The sequence below is a fragment of the Paramormyrops kingsleyae genome, chromosome 10, assembly GCF_048594095.1.
Source record: "Paramormyrops kingsleyae isolate MSU_618 chromosome 10, PKINGS_0.4, whole genome shotgun sequence".
Classification (NCBI taxonomy): Eukaryota; Metazoa; Chordata; class Actinopteri; order Osteoglossiformes; family Mormyridae; genus Paramormyrops; species Paramormyrops kingsleyae.
The window spans coordinates 2,263,166-2,283,537 of record NC_132806.1 but is presented as its reverse complement, the minus strand read 5'-3'; the positions used below and the strand labels follow the sequence as shown (position 1 = coordinate 2,283,537).

Sequence of the window (20,372 nt, the reverse complement as noted above, 5' to 3'; positions counted from 1 at the left end):
CTTTTCAGCTACTTTGGGCGTGTCCTTAATGTCCGAGCTCTCCATTCTATCTCTAAGGCTGAGCCCAGACAGTTTGTGAAGGAAACTCATTTCTGCCACTTGCGTGATCTCATTCTTTCGGCCACTACCCAAAGCTCGTAACCATAGGTGAAGGTAGGAACAAGGCTTGACCCGTAAATCTATAGCGTTGCTTTCACCATATCATTCAATACTCCCAAAGCACCCTCCACATGAACCCCTGAGGTCATATGCCATTTCCAAGTTCACATAACATGTGTATACTGGTTAGTCAAACTCCCACAAACCCTCCAGTATCCTTGTGAAGGTGTAGAGCTGGTCCAGCGTTCCATAACTAGGATGAAATCCGCATTGTTCCTTGTGGATCTGAGATTTGACTATATGCCCATTTGAGGGCAACAACACTTCATCCCTACTGTAAACAGCATGGATTATTTCAATTTAGTATCTCATAATTATGACTTGGTATCTCATAATTTCAACTTATTATCACACTATTTCAACTTACTGGGCATATTAAGGGGAATCCTAATGGAATTTTAAGCAAAATTGCATATTTTGCACAGAACCATTATTTACATTTACTCATAATTGAGCTATAATTTATTTGCAATTTATTAGGTTTATTGTATTTGTATATACAGTGGTACCTTGGCTCTCGAACTCACTAGAACTCGAATTTCTTGAAAGTCGAACAAACCAGTTTGACCTAGAACTCGATCTGAATATCAGAAGTCAAAACGAACGCTGACCTAATATAAATTGTACGCGCCAGGAAATGAGTCATACTACAATGCAATTCTTACTTGAATGCCTTCTTCACAGACTGGACGATTAACCAAATAAAGCAGCGCAACATTACAGTAACTAACAATAAATAAACCACTAATTTACGTGTACTATTAGAGAATTTATGTCATTTATTTAAACTTTATTTTACCAGGTAAATTAACTGAAAACCAGTTCTCACTGCTTTACGTGATATTCAGGAGAAATTGTAGATTACGCATCGGAACTGCCGAGAAGGTTCTGGCTGCAGACATCCACCGAGGCTCACGTCCACTGACACGCAGGAAGTCCACTGAGAGCCCGGAAATGACGTCACTGAAGTTCCACCGAAGCGCGCATAAAGTTTGGTGGACTATGAAACGATACTTTACTCACGAGCGGTAGCAACGCGTTCATAGTTTAGCAAGAGATTGGCGAAGGAAACTAGAACGGTAAGTACAGTTTTAGTTGTTTAAATATGTTCAGTTATTAGTTCTTCAGAAAGGATGGGAACTTCTCACTCAAATGCATATATACAGTAAATGTAAGTTAGCCTGACTCAAATCGCTGTGTTGCTGAATTGTATTCAAGTAATCACACTCCTTCAAAAGCCCACGGTGTTTTGTTTTTCATTTTGACCAACAGATGCACAGGTCAATTTGGCGAAGGAATGCCGTGCAATAGTTTCCATTGCCCATTATGCCAAGTAACGATGTTTAAACCGACAACATTACTGCGAGCCCAGGAGCATTCACATTCACACGCAAAGACCGGAATTTCATTCCAAGGTATGTCATCTGTAGAAATTTTTGGTTTGTAAAATCATATTAAGCTAAGTAGATTTTCCTAAACTCTGGTGAATGAAGTAGATATGTTCTCAGAACAGTGTTTATTTAACTAGATCTAACTAACATAGCATTCCTTGGTACCCATTTGTGTTGTACCATTTCATGCTTTGTCTGTATGTTTTGATCTCATTATTTAAGACCGACCCGCAACTTTTTGTAAGTTGTGTTGTATAAAAGTCTGTCAAACTGACGATGTATTCATTTATTAAATTCCTTCAACAGAATTCATAATAAATTAATCACACAATAAATGAATCATCCACTTTTTTAGTGGATCATCAACTTTTTTTAGTTCGGTAAAGTTGGAAAGATATTGGCAGATTCGAACTTCGCGGCTCAATAAATCTTAAACAAAACGTTCTAACAACACAATATACATGTCTATTTAACAGTGGTAAGGTAGACAATGAGCTACAACCGGATTTTCGTCCAAACGATATGTATTCAAAGAAATACGGGTAACATTGCTCCCTATGAGCAGTCCGCTGTCAGAGGAGAGCTTAGGGACCGTCTGCAAAGTGCAAAACGAAAACGGATAATATCAATAACTTCACTTCCAAAGAGTGAAGAGCCACCAAAATCACTAAAGGCTTTTGGAATGTTATCATGGTCATACTACACCCCTTAGTTTGGTGAAATATACCTTAGTCTATTTTTAAAGATTTTTTATTAGGAATAACATTCAATAACTTTGCTCCTATCAACTGTACTACCAACAAAATCACTACACACTTCTACAGTCTCAGTATGGTCATACTATACCATTTAGTTTGGGGAAAAAACATTATTATTAAATAAAATGCAATAACTTTGCTTCTATCAATTGTAGTGCCACCAAAATTACTATATACATATGCAATCTTATTATGGTAGGACTGCATCATTTAGGTTGGGAAAATGTGGCTTAGTCTATTGTTAAAGGGATTTTAGTGGCAATAAAATTCAATAACTTTCGTACTATACACTGTAGTTCCACCAAAATCACTGCACACATCTACAGTATCACTATGGTCATACTACAATACTTAGTTTGGGGAAATGTGCCTTAGTCTGTTTTTAATGATTTTTTTTTACATTTTTTATTAGGAATAACTTTCAATAACTTTGTGACAGTTAAGTGTAGTGTCACCAAAATCACTACACAACTCCACAGTCTCATCACGGTCATATTACAGCACTTAGTTTGGGGAAATGTACCTGTGTGTATTTTTAAACAATTTTTATTGCTAATAAAATTCAATAACTTTCGTACTATACACTGTAATTCCACCAAAATCACTACACAACTCTACTGTCTCATCATGGTATAATATATATATATATATATATATATATATATATATATATATATATATATATATATATATATATATATATATATAACAATAAAACAAATAAAAAAAATAAAATAAAAACACAAAGATGTTGCTTTGATATTTTGGAAACATTTCATAAATGTTACTTTTACCTTTAACAGCTTCCTCTACCATTTAGTAGACCTCTGTAATTAACAAATTGCATGATCAATGTTTGAAAAAACTATTTATTTTTGTTTAAATTGGCCTAAAGAGCAAAGAACTGATAAAAAATATTTTTTTCAGTGGCTTTTTCTGGGTATGCCACTTAAAGGGTAAATGGGGACATTTCCCCAAACTAAGTATTGTAGTATGACCATGATGAGACAGCAGAGTTGTGTAGTGATTTTGGTGACACTACACTTAACTGTCACAAAGTTATTGAAAGTTATTCCTAATATAAAATGTAAAAAAAATCATTAAAAACAGACTAAGGCACATTTCCCCAAACTAAGTGCTGTAGTATGACCAGGATGAGACTGTAGAGTTGTGTAGTGATTTTGGTGGAACTACATTGTATAGTACGAAAGTTATTGAATTTTATTAGCAATAAAAATTGTTTAAAAATACACACAGGTACATTTCCCCAAACTAAGTATTGTAGTATGACCATGATGAGACAGCAGAGTTGTGTAGTGATTTTGGTGGAACTACACTTAACTGTCACAAAGTTATTGAAAGTTATTCTTAGTAAAAAATGTAAAAAAAAATCATTAAAAACAGACTAAGGCACATTTCCCCAAACTAAGTGCTGTAGTATGACCATAGTGATACTGTAGATGTGTGTACTGATTTTGGTGGAACTACAGTGTATAGTACGAAAGTTATTGAATTTTATTGCCAATAAAAATTCTTTAACAATAGACTTAGCCACATATCCCCAAACTAAATGCTGTAGTACGACCATGATGACACACTAGATGAGCAGAGTGATTTTGGTGGAACTACAGTTTATAGTACGAAGGTTATTGAATTTTATTGCCAATAAAATCCCTTTAACAATAAACTAAGCCACATTTTCCCAACCTAAGTGATGCAGTCCTACCATAATAAGATTGCATATGTATATAGTAATTTTGGTGGCACTACAATTGATAGGAGCAAAGTTATTGCATTTTATTTAATAATAATGGCTTTTTTTCGCCAAACTAAATGGTGTAGTATGACCATAATGAGACTGTAGAAGTGAGTAGTGATTTTGTTGGTAGTACAGTTCATAGGAACAAAGTTATTGAATGTTATTCCTAATATAAATTCTTTAGAAATAGACTTAGGTACATTTCACCAAACTAAGGGGTGTAGTATGACCATGATAACATTCCAAAAGCCTTTAGTGATTTTGGTGGCTCTTCACTCTTTGGAAGCGAAGTTATTGACATTTTCCGTTGTCGATTTGCACTTTGCAGACGGTCCCTAAGCTCTCCTCAGACAGCGTACTGCTCATAGGGAGCAATGTTATCCGTATTTCTGTAAATACATATTGTTTGGACGAAAATCCGGTTGTAGCTCATTGTCTACCTTACCACTGTTAAATAGACCCGTATATTGTGTTGTAAGAACGTTTTGTTTAAGATTTATTGAGCCGCGAAGTTCGAATCTGCCAATATCTTTCCAACTTTACCGAACTCCGCTAGTTCGACTCGACAAACCTTCATGGGTATGGAGATGTTCCGTTATGTCGATTTATACAGGTTGTTCAACTGCAAAGTTCCTGCGCATTTGCGCATCAGTGTTCGCTTCCTTTGCCATATTGACATTGGTTCATGCCATTCATAAACAGTGAATAAAACAGTGACCGACACAATACCAGAGAAACTTGGTGTACTACCATTGTTAAGTCAATGTGGAACATTTTTCTGCGATTGCAGACCAGGACTGTGTGTGTACGCATGTACATGTGACAGAAGGTGTTCCGTGTGTCCATTAATTCTTGCATAAAGTTTTAAACTTGCATGCATGATAAGCTGTAGTCATAATGTCGCGGACAATTCCAAATTTCTAATTGTAGCAAACTGGCAAACCAAATTGCCACAGGAGACTGGAAGCTACTGAAAAACATGGTGACGTGGATCTCAGCATTTTCTATTTCTACATTTCTATTGGAAACAACTGTCATAAGAACATAAGAAATTTACAAAGGAGAGGAGGCCATTCGGCCCATCAAGCTCGTTTGGGGAGAACTTAACTAATAGCTCAGAGTTGTTAAAATCTTATCTAGCTCTGATTTAAAGGAACCCATGGTTTTAGCTTCCGCTACACTCGCAGGAAGACTATTCCATACTCTAACTACACGCTGTGTAAAGAAGTGCTTCCTCAGTCTTATGGCCACGAGTTCTAGTATTTAGACTAATATTGAAATAGTCATTTGGCTGAACAGCATCCAGACCCGTTAGAATCTTATAGACCTGAATCATATCCCCCCTTAGTCTCCTTTGCTCAAGGTAGGGGTGGGCGATATACCGGTAGACTCGACTAACCGGTAGAAATTTGTCAACCGATAGAGATTTTGGTCTATCGTCTTAATCGCGATTGAGATCACGTGACGTTGCACGTTGGGTAACCACGCAATACACATTCACTTCGACAATGGAAGAAGACGGTGCAGCGGTGAGTTTGCTTACATGTGACGAAACCAACAAGGAGGAGATTGTAAAGAAAAAAGGTGCATCGTCTGTGGTGTGGAACAGAGCATGTGAGCGAGGAGCGGAGCGTGAGCGAGGAGCGGAGCGGGCGGAATTTGGTCAGAGCGCGGAGCGGGTTTTCTAATTAAGACTGGAGCGGTCGCTTTGTCTCGCTCCAATTTCGCTCCGATACCGCTCACACTACAATTCTGAGGCGTGCCCAAATCTACGCAGAATTCATCTGTACAATTATCAAGACTGTTACACAAATTGGCCGAGATGGAATTCGCAAAGTATTTCACAAAGGAAACTGATAAATCATACAAGTGTACTATTCTTATCAAACATATAGATGACAAGAATGTACAGCAAGAACAACAATGTGGTGAAACTGTTTCAGTGAGTAAAGATTCACTTTGGAATCACTTTTCTCAGAAACATGAGTGTGCTACGCGAACAAGCGGAAGCCAGAGCAAAACGCGTGCAAGTTTTATATGGTTGTAACTTGTAGCATATCAAGTCTATAAAGTATAAAAGCCTATAAAGTAAATATTGGTAATCAAATAAATTCGTTTTGTCATTCAAAGTAGGTCTAATAAGATTTTTTTTTATTTCACGTAACGTGAAATTTTATTTTAGAGACGTGCTGCATGAACAGAAAAATATTGAGGAATTTAAAACGTGTCTGTATATTCTTTAGGCTATTAAACCCACTGATTCCTTTATTTTTAAGCCTATTTTTGTGTGGAATGCCATTTCCAAACCTGTCCGGTTGCTTAAAAATAAATATTTTCTGTTCTGACTGGCAATGTTGCCGTTGCTCATATTTCTTTATGACATAAGGCTTCGGTTTAAGGTGACATTTGTTAGGCATGCAGATTATTTGTCCCTCTTTTAAATTGGAGCGAGCGTGGAGCGATTTGACTGGAGCGGGAGGACATTTTAGTGGAGCGAGGAGCTGTGTTGAGCGGAGCGGCGTAGTGCGAATTAGAGCGGAGGAGCGGGCGGAGAAATTCTCACCGCTCCGCTCCGCTCACATGCTCTGGTGTGGAATTGGTTTGAGTATAGGAAAAGTGAATACGAATGAGACGAACGTGATTTGCAAGGTATGCAAGAGCACTGTTTTAGCAAGCGGTGGAAACACGTCAAACCTTTTCTATCATCTCAAATCCAAGCATCCAAACGAATATGTCAAAAAATGCAGTACAATACATTGCAGTAAACAGTATGGTTGTTTTTTTTTACTTAAAGTAATGCTGCAATTTTAAATAAAATTACATTATATAAAACAGTTTCTTTGTGTTTGAATTTTTATTTATGCATTTCCAGATACAAATTGCTATATTGTGATATATATCGTTATCGAGGTAGAAAATTGCTTCTACCGTGATAGAAGATTTTGGTTATATCGCCCACCCCTAGCTCAAGGCTAAACAGATTCAGTTCCGTGCAGTATTTTGCAGGATGTTCCGAAACAGATTGGATCTGTGGACTGTGGTGTGTTCATGTTGATGGTAAGAAGGACCATGTTGAATTGTCGGGTGTAACACTTGTGATGTAGTTTCAATTGAAGTTTTTACCCCCCCTCCCCTCCCTTTTGTCAGTATGCACTCTGCATGGCCTTGGGGGAACCATTCCACTTTACTGCTGTAAGTACATCACGCTGTAGAATGTTGCATAGTTATCTATAAGAGAAAAAGGTGTCCTAACATTCTGAATGCATGGTTTTTGTCTTTTTATATTCAGTCTAACATGCCATGGATAAGAAAATGGTGGTGTCTAACTCTGATGAACAGTGGTCTGGAAAAGTATGTATGGAAAGCATCGTATTTTGCATTGAGATGCATTCAGATGCAGAATCAAGTGCACTTTCTCTGCAGTGAAGGAGGTTTCTGTCAGATATAGAATACTGGGTAAAGCCCGGCAGGGAGGCTGAATATTATATTTTTGTTATTTTTAAGGTGATATTCCATTAATTCATCAGTGGTAGTGCAGTTAGCTAATAGAGAGGTTTTGCGTAAATGGGTATTAATGACACCATTGATGATACATTTAGATATTGTAACATTAAGTCTTGGTAGTGTAAGTGATGTGTACTTGTACTACTCAGACATGGACAGAGGAAGCTTCACATCTGATGAAAGTGAACTTGGAGCCTGTCTCGAGGGTGAGCACTCCTGCTGTTCTCAGACCTGGTGGGCAAGCTGTAACTGACTGCTGTACCAAGTGTAATAGTGGGGTGTGTGTGTGTCCCTCATTTTTCTCAGGTGGTTTTCCTGTTGACTACCAGCTGCACCTGATTAACTTATTTAATCCCTGATATTCACTTACAATGTCATATAGGAGTCGCGCATCATGAGGGACCTCCGCAGTGATGTGTGCTGGATTCGCAAGAATCACTCTCTCTTCCGTGGAGAGGTGACCGAACCTACTGTTCTCCAGATGGAGGCTGAGGATCAGCAGGAAGCACTCAGGGAGGTCATGGAGGGTCAACATGACAACAGGAATGACCCATTCATGTTTATTTTTAGTAATAGGGAGGACATGGAAACCTTCCTCTCTAATTGCATTGATGGGATGGGTATTAAAATTCATGCCATGTTTACATAATACAAATTTTTCCTCATTTTATTCTGTTCCATATACTCTTTTTTTGTTTTTTGTTTTTTTTGCACATTTGTTCAAATTTATTTATGCATCAATACACTACAAATAAAATGTTTGCCAAATTATCTATGTATAGTGATTTATTTATGTAGGACGTACATTATCTTTGAATAACAGAAGTATGGAGAAACGCTCTGCGAGAAGCATAATTTTGCAGTCTTTAAGGCTTCAATATAATTCTCTGGGGAGGGAAAAATCTGGTCACCATTGACAGTCACAATCAGGACTACAGCTGATAAGATGATAATATTTTTGAATTTTATAATTAAGAATTGCATTACTTGTAATTTGGTAAGTACAAACTACTTTTTAAAATGTATAATTCAAATGCGTGATGAGCACAAACTATTTTCAAATAAAATAATCTTTGATTTAAAAATACATGCATACAAACGAGTGATAACTAGAACCATTTTTAAATCTAAATTGTGAAATCGAGAAGGAGCTGCTGCTGTGACGTGTCAATTGATGTATCATGGAAGATATCTATGGCTGTGCGCCTCAGTGGATCTGTGATGTCACTTCCTGCGTGTTAGTGAGCCTCAGTGGATGTCTGCAGCCAGACTCTCTTGGACATGCGTGTAACTAAACTCTTCAGCCAATAATGGCAAAGGTGTGTCGGAGGCGGTTCCAGTTTGTGCAGTCGGGTGAGAGGTCGCAATGCATCTAACCGTGATGCATTGCGTCAGGATCAGAATGCGTTGCTTTAAGACAGCGCTGTAAGCAAGTCGAATGCACCCAATGACCAGACTGGGGAAACAAACTGAAACGTGGCCTTAATACAGAGGACTAATGACAACAACCAGAAACAGCTGATCACATGGGGATCCAACACGAGGTTACCGAGGGGGCGTGGCAAATGGAAGGAGCGGACGATGGAGGCAGGACAGGGGTAATGTTGGGATAAGATCTTTTGGAAGCCATTAAGAAAAAAATGTTGTTCTTGTTTTATCCTGTTCATTTTGTGTTTTAATGCTAAAAAAAAACATTTATGTGTGATTTTGGGGGGCCAGGAACCAATTAATTGGTTTTCCATTATTTCTTATGGGAAAAATTTGATCAGAACTCGAACTTTTTAGTATTCGATCCGTAGTCCGGAACGGATTAAGTTCGAGAACCGAGGTACCACTGTATATAATTTGCATCTGGTTAGATGCTGGTTTATGACTTCTTCAGCACAGCCATCAGCATGTGACATTCCTGTCTCTGGTGCCTCTTCCTATGAAGTCACTAGATGGATTGAGTCATCCGTGGGGTCATGAGGTCAGTGGAAAGGGGTGTGTGGCACTCTTGATATCTTTGTAAGAGGACGGAGTCCTGGTGCTCCTTGTCTTGCTGTATGACTGCGAGATATGGATGCTATCCAGTGACCTGAGATGAAGACTTGACACCTTTGGTACTGTGTCTCTTTTGAGAATCCTTGGGTACCACTGGTTTGACTTTGTGTCTAACAAACAGATGCTGAGGTATTCCTGAATAAGGCAAATTACCTGTATCGTGAGGGAGCGTCAATTACGGCACTATGGCCATGTAGCATGTTTCCCGGAGGGTGATATGGCTCGTAGGGTCCTCAGCAGCTGGACCAGGCCAAGGGAACACCCAGGTAACACCTGGCTGTGGCAGATAGATGCCCATTTCTGGGGGGTGGGACTAGACCATGTGTCGGCCTGGGGGGTTGCCATCCAGGATCTCAAGGTGTTTCGTTGTGTGGTGGGTGTGGCGACGCATGGGACCAGTGCATGATCTGACCTGTTAGATACCAACTGCATTTCATTGGCTCTGTACCAATATTCTGCACAATGGTAATAAAGTTGAATATAATCTCATCTTGACCAATGGTATGCCTAGACCATATCCTGCAAGACAAAGGAGAAACACTTGATCAGAGCCTTGTAATTCCTACAGCCTTTTAAATGACACAATTTTTGTTTAAAAGCAGCTAAAGAGTACCTTCTTCCCAATTATGGAATTTTTTTTTTGTACCCTGGCTATTTATTGAACTAAAATAGAATGACCCATAATTTTAATTTGTCTAGGTTTAGATTCCACATTTTTATAAAGAGTTATCTTTTATTTGATAAACTTTTTCTGACTTTACTTGTTTTAACGTGAAAAAAACAGCATGGGTTGTATAATGATTTTGGTAAGTATAATGGCTACTGCAAAGGGATAACCCTGTTTCCTGGTCTCTGAAAATATACACTATATGGACAAAAGTATCGGGACACACCTCTTAATCATTGAATTCAGGTGTTTCATTCAGACCCATTGCTACAGGTGTGTAAAATCAAGCACCTGGCCACGCGAATTCAAGTGTGATACTGTTATAGGATACCACCTTTGAAATAAGTCAGTTTATTAAATTTCCTCTCTGCTAGATATTCTACAGTTAACTCTAAGTCATATTATTGCAAAGTGGAAGCGTTTAGGAACAACAGAAACTCATCCATTAAGTGGCAGCCCATGTAAAGTAACAGAGCACCAATGCTCTGTTGACTCAATAACTGCAGAGTTCCAAACTTCCTTTGACATTGACCCCAGCATAAAAACTGTGCGCCGGAAGCTTCATGGAATGGTTTTTCATGTTTGAGCAGCTGAATACAAGCCTCACATCACCAAGCGCAATGCCAAGCATCAGATGGAGTGGTGTAGTTTGGAGCAGTGGAAACATGTTCTGTGGAGTGACGAATCACACTTCTCTGTCTGGAAGTCTTATGGATGAGTCTGGGTATGATGGATGCCAGGAGATTATTACCTGCCTGTAAAGTTTGGTGGAGGAAGGATGATGGTATGGGGTTGTTTTTCAGTGGTTGGGCTAGGTCCTTTAGTTTCAGTAAAGGCAACCCAAAATGCTTCAGCATATCAAGACATGTTGGACAATTCTTTGCTTCCAACTTTGTGGGTACAGTTTGGGAAAGACCCTTTTCTGTCCCAGCATGACTGTCCCCCAGTGCACAAAGCAAGCTCCATAAAGACATGGTTGGGTGAGTTTGGTGTGGAAGAACTTAACTGGCCCAGAAGTGATTACAGTACCTTAAAAGTCCAAAAAAACATGATGGGACCAGGTTAACAACATGGTAGAGAAAATTCAATAAAGGCATTCTCCCAAACCCTAAGCGGGGTTCTACGGTAGGCTATATGATTGTGTTAACACGATTTAACAATGTTGTTATAACATTAATCGCACACGTTAACTTCGACAGCCCTAGAATTTTCACATTCACTGGGATCTTCTCCCCCTAACCCTCGCCAATGTGTAGTAGAGCTGTTAGTCGTCACTTTGTAACACATTGATTATGCTTGGCTTCACCTCTAAGCAAACTGAGGAAAAAAATATGCTTACTAAACACATTTTATGATGAATTTTGGGAACCATCCTACATACATGAACAGCGCCCACAGAAAACTCAACATGGGTTGAACTTAGCAAGCAAAAACAATTTCATATCCAAAAAAGACATTTGGAGAATGTTCATCTTGTTTTGCCTTGCTAAGTTGAATGTAATTGTGTATAGAAATTTAAATTAATGTTAAGATGAATTATTGCAAAAAAATACAAAAACAAAGTTACGTTACAATTGCTTTTTTTATTCATAACCAAAAAAAAAGTCTCTAAACACAAATACAGTAAACATGTCAATCTTCAACGTAGCAGTCTAATAATTTCCTAAATCCACTCCCACTATGATACCAACACACCCGCTCCTCCTTTAGCCCCACCCCCTCCATTTTCCTGGTTGGACGCTGCAGCTGCTTTCCCCTGCCCTTCCTCTTCTCCCACCAATCGGATATTGTATCTTTCTCGGTACTCGGTCAGTTCCCGCCCTTTGGCCTGCATCTGTGAGTTGAGTGATTCCACTAGCCTTGAGATCTACAAAGAAATGAAAAGTTATTTTTCTAAGCTCAATATTTTATACAACATGTGTGCTTGGAAGCTCTCTCATTTTAACATGAACATTCTATTGGTCATCCTTCCAGTTTCAGGCATTTTGATCTGCTGTGGATTAACTGGCATGATTGGCTTTTAGCCTGGTGGCAATAATACCCTCCAAAATAGGACAATACCATCTTCTGAGCCCAATAACAGTAGAATTGCACATTGTCTCATCCCCAGCAGGAAGTAAAACTTGATCAAATCATGTAAAAGAGTCATTATCAATTTGAGTTTGGCTCTCCATTTTATTTTGATCTTTTTCTCCTTACAAAAATATAACATACTCATTATATGAGAAAGGTGTGTCGTTTTAACAAAAACAATTTAGACAAATTAATAACAGAAAAAAAACTAGAGAATTTTTAATTTCTCATAAGGAGAATGGGTTTATTTTTGTCATGTTGGCAACATTACACTACTGTAGGTTTTAATTTTTTATTTTTTTTATTTACCTGTTTTTCCCTTCTCCTTTAAATGATTTTGACAGCTGGCTTTTAATCAGGTTTGCTATAAAGGTACTTTATTCATACCCTTGGGGAAATTGAGTCATTTTCACATATCCTGTGTTGCTCTTCATGTTGGGGAGAGACACAGACATGTATACACAGGTAAAAGCAAGGTTTATTGTGGGTAAATTACAGAATTTCCTCAGGGATCAATAAAGTATTCTGAATCTGAAAAGTGCATGGTCAGCTAGTCTCCAGTGCTCCACAGCAGAAAAGCTTAAGGGCACAATGAGTAGTGAGGGCTCAATCTGTTGTAAATTATTGTTACCCAGCTACACTGCACAATTCCCAGTACAGTAATTATACTGCAGATTATTCAAGGAAGAAATGATTGTAAAATTAATCTTTATTCAGATGACAGAAATTTACTTCATTCAGTATTTTAACAAAATGAAGGGAACAATAAATTTTATTTTATTTCAAATTTAAGTTAATTTCAAAGACTGCTGATGACACTATTAAGGCATGAGTATGGCCCTGCTTTGGCTCATCTGTGCCTATTACTGAGACAAACCTGTTCTTTATTGTTCTCCAATGCCGGTAGGACCTCTTTCACAGTCCTTTCCACCAAGACACCTCCAACCAGACGAAAGCACTTCCGAGAAGGATCTACTTCCTTTAAAGTGTCAATAACAAGGCTGAAAGACAACAGACACAATTATTCCAAATTACGATGTACTGCAGAATTAGGTGAATGACCCAACCAAGAAAATGTATAGCATTATTGCAAACTGAAATCCTGCACAACAAATCTGTGCAGGATTCTCCCGACAATGATACTCATCTGGTCACTGAGTACGAAGGTGATTTTATCAATAATTATTAAAGAGGTTCACATACATTAGTGCTCCAGTATATTCATTGTGAAATACATGCCCTTGAGAAATGAAGATAATTATTTGAAATCTAAATCAAACTAAATCTTCCCAAGGCTACATCTTCTCTCCTATACTGATAAGTTACAAATGGAAATAACATATTCATTGTTCTCATCACTTTTCTCAGTAACCGAGGCTGCTGCTTGACAAAAAGTCACTGATTTTATATACGAGACATGATTTACAAAAACAAGTACTAATTTAAAGTCACATGTTTTCTTATCCACCAGAATTAAGCAGAATATGCATATTCCTTGCAACAATGAAAAAGTTTACCCTATCCAAGAGTCTCCATTATCCACACTGCAAAAATTACAAAAAAAAAAAAAGTAATTCTACTACCCAGATGCAAGTGTTATGTTCGGTGCAACTAATTATTTTTGTTTACTAAGTTGATATTTTAACATGTTTGTGTCTCCTGCCTTCTTAAGGTTAAAGTAACAAATAGACAAACCGATACATACATAGAGCATGGAAGGCCAGTGATGAATGGCCATGCTGTTGGGAATCAGAAAGGGCACCCCCCCCCCCTCCAGGCAGGAATCAGAAAGGGCACCTCCTCCAGTCAAGCAGAGAGAAACAGAGATGCACACATACCTGTGCTCATTGATCTCCATTTCCAGCTCTGCTGCTTTGGAAGCCATGCTACGCTGTTCCTGACGCATCCGCTGAAATGTGGCCACTACCTGTGTCATACAAACACGCGTGCATACAGGTCAAGACACTACAAACAGCTCTCTAGACTGGAAGAAAGATGCAAGGAGGAACACTCGACACAGAAAAAATAGGATACATTTCTACATTAAAATTTCACAGAGAATAAAAAAAATCGTTAAAAAATTTGAACAACAATGACAACAGCTCTAATCACAACGCTATTAATTCTTAATTACTCTGGCCATACAGTTATGTCATTATAACAATACTTGGTTTCAATACATGAATATATTGAACTGTATATAATAAAGATAGTTTGGGGTAAACTATTACACTGAATCATTCCTTGGAAATAGCTCTTAATTAGGGAACACATATATAACTATATGCTTTTTTTATTCATAACCAAAAAAAAAGTCTCTAAACACAAATACAGTAAACATGTCAATCTTCAACGTAGCAGTTGATAATTCCTAGTAACTCAACTGCCTAACGGCATCCCTATACATACAGAAAGTTGCCACCATAGGCTCTTCCATTTAGGTGTTTGTTCGGCATGGTCACACTTCTCCTGTTTAATTCTTAGTTTGTTATATTTGAAAATGGCTAATTCCGAATTAATATTTGAGATGCTTTAATGTTGTATGTAATGTAATGTAGCTCTATTTTGCTGCAAGTTTGCTATCGGGCTCTATCACGTGCCCACTGTCAGTCCACGAACATACAACCGATTAGCCAGGCACCCCTGACAACGAAGCTGAAAATAAATACCCATTCTGTCAATTTTTAATAATTCTAATGCTAAGATGAACAGCAAGAGTACAAGAAAATTACCTGCTCCGCAGAAGGGGCAGATTGCTTCCCACCACCGGTGTTACTAGTTTTACTAGCTACCGTGCTACTACTATTGCTCGCCGCCATCTTGAAATGAAGTACACCCTGTTCGAGGACCCCTAATGACAATTCGTAGCTGTCTCATTAACTGCCTGCAACAATAGGCTTCAGCTAATGCCTTGCTAGATACTCCTGTTTTCTTTTGGATTTTAAATTAATCAAATTCAGACGCAGACGATAATGTTACATGACATATATAATTATTAAATCGCTTATATAAGTTTTCATAGTTGCCTAGAGATCTTTTTATTGGTTAATGATTGGGAAGTTTGTCCTAGAGCGAATTTCCTGGTTTTCAGTAAAGTCAGTGGATGCTGAGCACGTACTTGCTATTACTAATGTATTATTTGTATATTTCACATTTAGTTGCTATTGCCGCTTTCTAAATAAGCACCGTTGCCTACGGTTCGGCCGGCAGATAGCTCAGGTTTGCAGAAAACTGGGTGATCTTTGTCGCTCCATGGGGCCTGACAAAGGACTTCAGTCGTTTAATATTTGTCATTTTAACACGATTAATGATGATATCCAGTTGTTTTGTAGTTGAATTTAAATAGTAGAAAGCGCGAAGGTTCGTGAATAATAAATTGTAGCACCTGCGAATTACGGCTTATCAGACATTGTCAATGCTACTGTTCAAAACCATTTTGCAGCCCCGTGCGTTGTATTTGCGTTTTCAGTCAAGCTGGGGTTTTTGCTTAATAAGAAAGTGCAGGTAATTACAGGAGGAAATATTTGCAGTATATTTACTACGTTTACGCAAGGTTATTTGCTTAACATTATATTTCGTTTTTAATATGTAATGATTATTAAAGAAGGTCTATTTGGGGGGCAGTGAAATTATCAAAGAATTTAAAATGTGCATTATGAAACCTTTTAATGTATTTAACGATATTATAGTTTGACATTCTGGTATTTATATATATTAATATTAAGAATATTATATTTTATACTATAAAAATACTACATTTTATGTTAGCCTAGATCCATTGTTCTAGACCATATTTACTACTTTTTTCTTTAAAGACTTTAATCTTTTCTCAGGATGTCCTCTGTCCCATTGGCTGCAATTTGTCAGGTGACCTGTACACCTGATAAGGAAGCCAACTTTGCTGCTTGCATGCGATTGGTGGAGCAGGCAAAGGAAGGCGGGGCTAGCATGGTCTTTCTCCCAGAGGGATTTGATTACATCGGATCCAACCAAGAAGAGACCCTAAAGCTGTCAGAGAGTCTGCTGGGGAACACCATCTCACGCTACACCCAGCTGGCCAGGTGGGCAGCAGTCATGCACTGCTCACACCTACCTAGGTGGCAGTTGAGTAGTTTTTTACTAGTTAAAATTAAAAATATACACAATATATTTAAGTAGTATGTTTCCACTTGGGGTGTAATGGTACGGTTTTCCCACGGTTCAACATATGCCACGGCCGGGCCGTAATCAGGATTTTTAAAATAGTGATAGCCCTTGCAGAAAAAATGCTGAGGATTTGATATTGGTGTCCTCAATAGTAGGTACGAGTGTGTGTCATGGTTTTTGCTAATGGAACGGTTTTGGTATTTTTCTATTTAAGAATTAAATAAAAACACATAACCCTTTAATAAAACAAAACTCTTTATTTTTCCATATAACAACTCTCCAGAAAAATGGCAGCAGGACTAACTAGGCCTAGGTTATGTCTCTAAATCAAGGAGAGAAAAACATTACTACTTAACTTTGATAACCTGTAGGTGCTTAGTCTATTCTATTTTAAATGAACAGTATACCTAGTATGTACAGTACCTGTACAGGCAATATTAAATTAATTTTTGGAATACCAAATCACATCTTTCTAAACAGAAATAATTTTATTTGAGAAGAATGTATACAAAGTTAAGCATATCACTGTTAAATAGCAACCACAGGCAATCACAGTACAGGTAGATAATGGATTACAAACTCCACAACCCAAGAGGGTGCAGAATGTTTTTGATACAATAGACCCACAAATGGTCAAGTCTTTTTAATAATGGAGATGACAGCACTTCTAAATGAAACACTCACTATTAACAGCCATTATCAGTTTAATACTAGCAGCAGTACGGACAAGGAAACAAACAGTTTACATGACACTCATTCCAACGAAATGCATGCATTCCATGGCAAACATTACGACATGTAACAACATTTACAATTAACATATATATACAAATTCCACATATTAAATTACACCATTTTAAGTTGGTGTGGTACAAGGCATGCTGACCGCTAACCAGGCCAACTGTATCATACTATGTCAGCCAGCTGTGGACACTAGGAGGGATCACCACTCATATAACGTCGTATTGCTGAAACGACATTGATTACTTTTGAAGTACATGCCTACCTTTAGCCAGGAGTTGGATGATTTATGCCGTCTCTGTTGTATAATAATATGTAAATTCTATCCCTCAAAAATGATGACCCTGTATTTTTTGGGTGAAAAAATAAGTGTCTTGTACTTGCACCAGTACCTATAGGAAAATATCGTAATACCGTCAGTAAGTGGCGTAGTGACCTGTTCAGTAAAATACTGTGTACCATTGCACCACTAGTTTCCACGTTATTGGTTATAAAAAGCTAGAAGAACCTCTTTATAATTTCCATTTATAATATAACTAACCCCATAATATTTTCTGATGTTGTACTGGGCCAGTGGAGCAGACTGGAGGGAAACATGAATGCATTCATAGACGCCATATGGGAATCTCTTGATAGTTTTTTCCTTTTGTTATTTTCATAGGAAACTGGGTATTTGGCTTTCTCTGGGGGGCTTTCATGAGAGAGGGGAAGACTGGGAGACAGACAGGCGGATCTACAATAGTCACATCATCATTAATGACACGGGTAATCATTTCCCCTGCACATATCGCATATGAATGTAATTGAACTGTTACATGCTAATGTCTTTGCCTAAGTACATACTAAATAACTCAGCTTACATGTTCAATTTGAGCTATATCATCAACTTACTCCCTGCATGGTAAACACCCTGCATTCCTGCAAATGCATGATAAGCTAATTCTCTGTAATAATGCATCAGGGAAGGAACTGAGATGCAGTAGATGCATGCAGGTAGAGAAGCATGACCTGTGCATTTTAAATGACCGAATCACTGTAAGGAAAAACACAGTGTTTTGGAGTTACACTTTTGTCTCGTTATCTTGTTCCCATAGGTAGCATTGTGTCAGTGTACAGAAAGGGCCACCTGTTTGATGTGGAGCTGACAGGAAAAGGTGTTTCTCTGAAGGAGAGTTCCTTTACTATACCTGGACACAGTCTGATGCCCCCTGTTCAAACCCCAGTGGGAAAGGTTGGTTTTCAAACATCCATTCATTCATTAACAAACATTAATTCTGGTTAGGGTAGTGTGGGGCCTTGGAACCAGTCCTAGGCACAAGTCCGGGGTTCACCTTAGTTGGGTTTTCAGGCTGCTGCAGGGAGATTCCACTTAACTCCATGTCTTAGAGCTACAGGAGGAAATTTGCATCAACTAAGAGAACTTGCGAACTTCATGTACACATTTTAAAGAATTTCTACAGTTAGGATCCAGCTGTATAAACAGGCCATTCTTTTGGATCGCAGGTTGGTCTGGGTGTATGCTATGATCTCCGATTTCCAGAACTCTCTCTGGCTCTCCTGCGTCACGGAGCAGAGATTTTGACCTATCCATCAGCCTTTACTGTGGCAACAGGTGCTGCCCATTGGGAGGTGAGACAGGGACATGATTACCATTTTGGGTGCTGGCTTTTAATTAATTGGTCCTGCGCTGGAAGGCTTTCCTTATATCTTGGATATTTATTTGAGCAGGTGTGTGTTTTGTACAGGAGCGTGATGTTTTTGTGGACAAACCTGTATTGTGTGTTCCTATTGGTAGGTTCTGCTTCGTGCTCGGGCCATTGAGAGTCAGTGTTTTGTCATGGCTGCTGCCCAAGTCGGGTGTCATCATGCCAAACGCAGCTCATACGGTCATGCCTTGGCAGTGGACCCCTGGGGAGAGGTGCTGGGTGACTGTGGAGCAACTGAACCGGGTTTGGCTCTGGTGGAGATCGACCTGCAGAAGCTCAGAGACACCAGGAGGAACATGCCTGTTCAGCAGCATCGGCGAGATGCAATGTTCTACTGCAGTCTGGACTGAGCAGAAAGCGCCATGGAATATCAGCGGACTCTGCGCATTATTTTGTGAATCACAAAGCACCCCACATATGGTTATGGTGTCAGACTGCCCCAGAAAGTTGTTTATTCCAGTCTTGTGTTTGTAGCATTGTAGATTGTTAATCAGGGATTAATAAACAACAATGAATCAATTATGTAGACTGTGATTACACCACATTGATTTAATTTACTGTCATGAAGAATACCCATTAGTGATATGAAACCATGAGACGCTACCTTTACGTCAAGATATCTCAGCAACACCTTAATAACCAAAGACCAAATTATGTTCATGACATTATGATCTAGCTTTAGTAAAAACAAATTATCAATTTTGAAATATAGGTTTTTTTGTTATTGAATTTTTAAAATATCAATCAGTTATTACATAGTAATTACTCATATGGGGATGGCATATTATTTGTTCAATCTACAGAACTGGACAATAGCTTTAAAAAATATAAGGACCATTTCTGTGCAGCTTATATTAAGGTAAGTCATAGCCCCCCCCCCCCCAAATCTCCCTCAATATTGATCCAAAACATGCCCAATTTCAGTTTCATGAGTTACTCATGTGACCAAATCAGCATGCCAAGTTTCGTTAAAATCCATGACCATGAGGTCCGAAAATGTGATGATTTGACATGGAATGACCCACATGCTGTTTTTAATTGGACACTTTTGGGGTGCTTATCTCATGAAGTGAACCAAGTAAAAGGTCAACATTTTATACACAAGTAGTACACAAACATGTGTTTTGTTATTTCAAATGGACTTGTTACCCTGTGCTCTTGATTGATTTATTCATAACCGAATGAGGTCAGATATGCAGTTCATTAGATTAACTTTTACCTTGAAACTTAAACACTTTGACCACACCATGAAAAAAACCTCATTCTGAGCCATTTATCTGCAATAGTAAAAAAGTTACAGCTCATACAATGAGGGAAATAATTATTTGACCCCCATTGAATTCCCAAGTTCACTCATTTATAAAGAAATGAGAAGTCTATAATTTCAATGGTATGTTTATTTCAACATCAGAAGATAGATTTTCA

General features: G+C 38.3%; 2 protein-coding genes and 1 long non-coding RNA gene across 5 annotated transcripts; 2 read left to right on the top strand and 1 right to left on the bottom strand.

Moving 5' to 3' along the window:
• The first annotated feature begins 1,139 nt into the window (after positions 1 to 1,139).
• LOC111858525 (uncharacterized) lies at positions 1,140 to 8,342 on the top strand. The gene is made up of 6 exons (XR_011993473.1): positions 1,140 to 1,238; positions 1,432 to 1,574; positions 7,215 to 7,259; positions 7,357 to 7,418; positions 7,721 to 7,777; positions 7,954 to 8,342. It is a non-coding gene; the product is annotated as an uncharacterized lncRNA (long non-coding RNA).
• Positions 8,343 to 11,844: 3,502 nt separating this feature from the next.
• pfdn2 (prefoldin subunit 2) lies at positions 11,845 to 15,235 on the bottom strand. Its single transcript, XM_023840380.2, has 4 exons — positions 15,087 to 15,235; positions 14,193 to 14,281; positions 13,232 to 13,355; positions 11,845 to 12,148 (listed from the first exon to the last, which is right to left on the bottom strand). Exons 1-4 carry the CDS (start codon positions 15,171 to 15,173, stop codon positions 11,960 to 11,962), a joined length of 489 nt encoding a protein of 162 aa, XP_023696148.1. The 5' UTR covers positions 15,174 to 15,235; the 3' UTR covers positions 11,845 to 11,959.
• Positions 15,231 to 19,466, top strand: nit1 (nitrilase 1). 3 transcript variants are annotated; one of them, XM_072717151.1, is made up of 6 exons: positions 15,231 to 15,573; positions 16,188 to 16,415; positions 17,903 to 18,006; positions 18,336 to 18,472; positions 18,745 to 18,870; positions 19,143 to 19,466. In XM_072717151.1, the coding sequence occupies exons 2-6, from the start codon at positions 16,189 to 16,191 to the stop codon at positions 19,419 to 19,421; spliced, it is 873 nt and encodes a 290-aa protein (XP_072573252.1). In that variant the 5' UTR covers positions 15,231 to 15,573; position 16,188; the 3' UTR covers positions 19,422 to 19,466. The 3 variants fall into 3 exon arrangements, with proteins under 3 accessions (XP_072573252.1, XP_023696146.2, XP_023696147.2); XM_023840378.2 differs by having other exon boundaries at positions 15,231 to 15,858; XM_023840379.2 differs by having other exon boundaries at positions 15,233 to 15,858; positions 19,037 to 19,466.
• The last annotated feature ends 906 nt before the right edge of the window (positions 19,467 to 20,372 follow it).